We start from the raw sequence: 4,062 nt of genomic DNA, 5'->3' as shown, positions 1-4,062 counted from the left end.
ACTTTAAGTGTATTATGCACTTGTATACGGTGCGTTAACATATTCTTTTGCATGACAGATAGTAGTACAAAATATTATGTTATGTGCAACTTAAGCTGGATGAATAGATCAGAGAGCACTTTTTTTTTTTTTTTTTGATTTTTTGATTTATTTTCAATAATTACGTATATAACATTTTATAATAATGATGTTTTATTATACGTTCAAACAGTTTATTGACATTCATCACGGACGGATGAACAAAAACAAATCTCCCAAAGCTTATGCGTCAGCTGGTGATCCTAGCTGCATCGTCTGCGGGTTCTGCCACGTACCCGACTGACCACTAAGTCTATACCGGGTGTCTACGGAGGTACCGGCTTCGAGGTCAATAGCCTCCATGGTACGGTCCCTCATATCCCATAGTATCCAGGTCCAGTCTTCGTCAGTCGCTTGGGTTGCCTGTGTCACTTTATACTCTACCGTGGACACGACGTGTTCGTATCTATGGAACAGCAGCGGAGTGTTGCGCAGCCCGGTGATGAAAATCAGCACGGTCGGATCTTCGGGCTTTTGCCGCATCTCCGACCATTTTGAAAAACATAGTTTCATCAGAAACGGGAATTTGGATCCTGTGACACACATACACGCGCCATCGAGTGATAAACGTTATACAATAAAGTAAATAACACCGTTACGCAAAACAGGTGGTAACAGTGATACGGCATGATTGTATGATTGTCATAACATACTCGACGACTCTAGCTGCATATGGTTCAACAACAGTATAGCCTTGGCCGCCAGGTCGACACTTTTGAACTCCAAAAGACCCTTCGAACATTTAGCGCCAGGCTGCTTTTGGGGTACTGAAAGAAAAGAAAACGATAAAATCACTACGCATATTTGTTACGCGTGAAATCAAAGTGTTTCGATGAACGACTGACGAATTGTTATCGATCGAACCGCGTCCTTGCAACCGAGGGCGTCTGTCACTGCCCTGCGAATCTTCGAGCAGCTGATATCCAACGGTGCGTTGAAGAAATGCAAAATCTATTTGAAAGTTTCAAATAATTTTATTATGTCAGTATATTACATCAACACGTCGACGCAGTGATATACAGTGATATATCGTATTTAGGATTTTTCGTGGTGTGAGGGCGAGAAGATCTACTTACTAATATCACCCTTCTATTTACTTAATTAACATATTTTTGATTGTATTTGTAATTCGATTGAGATCTATAATATAAAGTAAAATAATTGTTCCCGTCATATCTATCGGAATTTCAAACGTCGATTTCAAACTTCTCAAGAAATACACCACGGCGTAAACTTAAACGTTGTAATGCACTTACCTTCGACGGCGCTGCGATTTGACGCTCATTCACAAACTTTGTTTTGTATGAAAATCGGTTTAGTTTGCTGCCCTTGTAACATTTCTGTGTCGGCGTCCCGTCCGACAATTTGATCACCGTTCCTTGATCGCGTATATAAGAATAATTGGAATATCTAAAACGTCCGATTATAATCATACGATGTCGATAGGTATTATAATTATAAAAGTGCTTGTGTCGACGATAAGAATGAATACATTATTTATTTGTATTTATTTATTTGGATAAATGCCTGATAGGCTCAAGTACAGATATATAACATAATTAACAAATTTTCGGAAAACAAAAATTGTTGATAAAAGTGTGATACAATTATATAGGTGTAATATATAAGATAAGCAATTACATAACAAGTACATATAAATATTGCTATTTGGACAGACTAGTGATTTAAATAATGACGTTTTAGGTTTGACAGATTATTAAAAAAGAAATCAAAATTTGATGTTTTTCCTAATGTTAGGAGTCTATTTAGTGGATTATTTTGTTCATAGTTAGTGCGATGTGTTTTCATATAAAATGTTGGGCATGAGCGGGTATTGTATTGTGGTACGTGAAACGAAATACATTTCAAAATTGGAAGGCAGAAGATGATACCATTAATTAATTCATACAAGAAGGATATATTTAATATATTGTGATGCGCTAAAAGTGGATTAAGTTTTAAATAAAACTGTAGGCTTTTAAACAAAGATATCAATATTATTCGTTAACCTTCTTTTAAAACCTACAAAACAATCAAATCTTCTTTGTACTAGTTCAAGATTTTGTATATGAGAGATCGTAGTAAGATTTCATATAATGGACGTATTAAGGCACAGTAAAGAATTCTAAGACAGTTAATATCATCGAATGATTTGATAGACCTAAATAAAAATCCGAGAGTTTTAATAGCCTTAAGATTGATTTGGTCAATATCAAAATTGAATTAGAAATGAAACTTTCATATTTAAAAATAAAAAACGTGTTACTTTGTGTAATACATTTGAGTCCAAAAGAACTGAACAAGATACGCGTGGCAATTAAACCTCTGCAAGTGATATAGAAATGATAACTTCTGAGGGCCACCAATTTCACTTTTTTTTTTTTTTTTTTTTTTGTGCGCATAGTATTATAGTAGTATTTTAATAGATGGCAAGGATCAGGATAAGCGTTTATATTCAATACCCCAATGCCGAAACCGTTATGAAGCGAGCGTTTAAAAATTAATCGCTTACTTGACTTTCAATTTATTTTTCTTATCCAGTGGCAACAAATGCAGGTGGGCCACGCAACGTTCGGCCGCCTTGACGTCGTTTAGCTCGATGAGAACTCCTCCATTTCGCAACATCTTCACGGCCCACACGTTTCCGTACGGACAGAACATGTTAAAGACATTATCGCAATTTATTCCACGTCCCAGCCCGTGTACGAGCAGCGTTCTTCCGGGTTTGGTGCGCCGTATCCGTGAAGATGACCGGCGGAATGGTTGCGCACAAGAATCACCGCTACCCGACTCGGGCTTTCTGTCAATCCGCTGCACTTCGCTCGACCGTAACCCCCCGTGGTCCCTGTGAACATCGCAAACATTATTACCGTTCTTACCGTAACCACGGCCAACCCTTTTGACCGAAGACCGACGTGATCGTCCGTCTCGAACGTATTCTGTAGTCGAACGGCCTCCGTCGTGAACTAGGTGGCGTCTACAATCGGCGCATTGGCCACGAGCCGAGTTCAAAAACGTGCGCTGTCCATCTTCCTGTTCGTATCTCTCCATCGCGAAAGAAAAATAAGTCGAAATGGTTTTACGTGAGTGACTGACAAAAAGAGCAAATGTTTCGAGACGATCGTTTTCAACTGTGAGCACGCGTATAATTAGTCTAGAAATCTTCTAATGAGATGAAACAGGCAATCGGAGTAAACACTTACGTTTTCATGGTTTCCACAGACCAGATGTTACTTAGCTGTTTAGTAAATGGCCGGTAAGAGAAAATCATATTACATTAAAAATTACTATTATAAAAACAATCAACTTTACAATTTATTAATCATTAAAAAAAAATATTAAGTATAAGTTATTATTTGTATTATAAATAATCAGCAAATAGAGTAGTTAACTTCATAGTTTGTGTATTATAAGGTATCATTAAAATTTTTTTATATTTTACAATATTTATAAGCACTTTTTTATCGTTTTATGAGATGACATTTTTCGGGGCCCTTTGAGTACGAGGTCAAAACTGAATACCATTGAAGGACAGAATATTATTGATAAATTATCAATGATTATTTATGATTAGAAATTATGACTTTGCAGTTACTGAAAAGGTAATAGGTATCGAATACCATAATTACCACAGTCTATAGGCTTGATTTTATATTATGACGAATATTATCTTAGAATCATAATGGCTATTATTACTATATAACCCAAATATATAATAACCTATAGTGGTTATTACTAAGGTTAAAATATATACAAGCCTGGGCAATTTAATGATATTTTCTAACTCAGTTAAGTTAAATTAATTGAGTTCACTTTCAATGAAGTTAAAAATAAAGTTAAAAATTTTGTTATCTTAACTTAACTTAAGTTATACCCTCTACCCTGTTTCCATATGATTATAATGTTTAGTAAGATTTTTAATATTTCCCTATCGATTGTTATTTTTCAAACTGAAAGTATACACATGTCTGGTATAAATCTGGA

At 35.7% G+C, this 4,062-nt stretch overlaps 1 protein-coding gene across 2 annotated transcripts; it reads right to left on the bottom strand.

Moving 5' to 3' along the window:
• Positions 1 to 206: 206 nt before the first annotated feature.
• Positions 207 to 3,801, bottom strand: LOC112692812. 2 transcript variants are annotated; one of them, XM_025567607.1, is made up of 6 exons: positions 3,282 to 3,801; positions 2,591 to 3,209; positions 1,335 to 1,488; positions 924 to 1,029; positions 732 to 845; positions 207 to 611 (listed from the first exon to the last, which is right to left on the bottom strand). In XM_025567607.1, exons 2-6 carry the CDS (start codon positions 3,127 to 3,129, stop codon positions 262 to 264), a joined length of 1,263 nt encoding a protein of 420 aa, XP_025423392.1. In that variant the 5' UTR covers positions 3,130 to 3,209; positions 3,282 to 3,801; the 3' UTR covers positions 207 to 261. The 2 variants fall into 2 exon arrangements, with proteins under 2 accessions (XP_025423392.1, XP_025423391.1); XM_025567606.1 differs by having other exon boundaries at positions 2,591 to 3,801.
• Between the last annotated feature and the right edge of the window lie 261 nt (positions 3,802 to 4,062).

This window comes from Sipha flava, unplaced genomic scaffold (genome assembly GCF_003268045.1).
Source record: "Sipha flava isolate LNK unplaced genomic scaffold, YSA_version1 76_pilon_pilon, whole genome shotgun sequence".
NCBI lineage: Eukaryota > Metazoa > Arthropoda > Insecta > Hemiptera > Aphididae > Sipha > Sipha flava.
The sequence above is the reverse complement of the archived record's forward strand: the minus strand, read 5'-3'. Positions and strand labels throughout refer to the sequence as shown.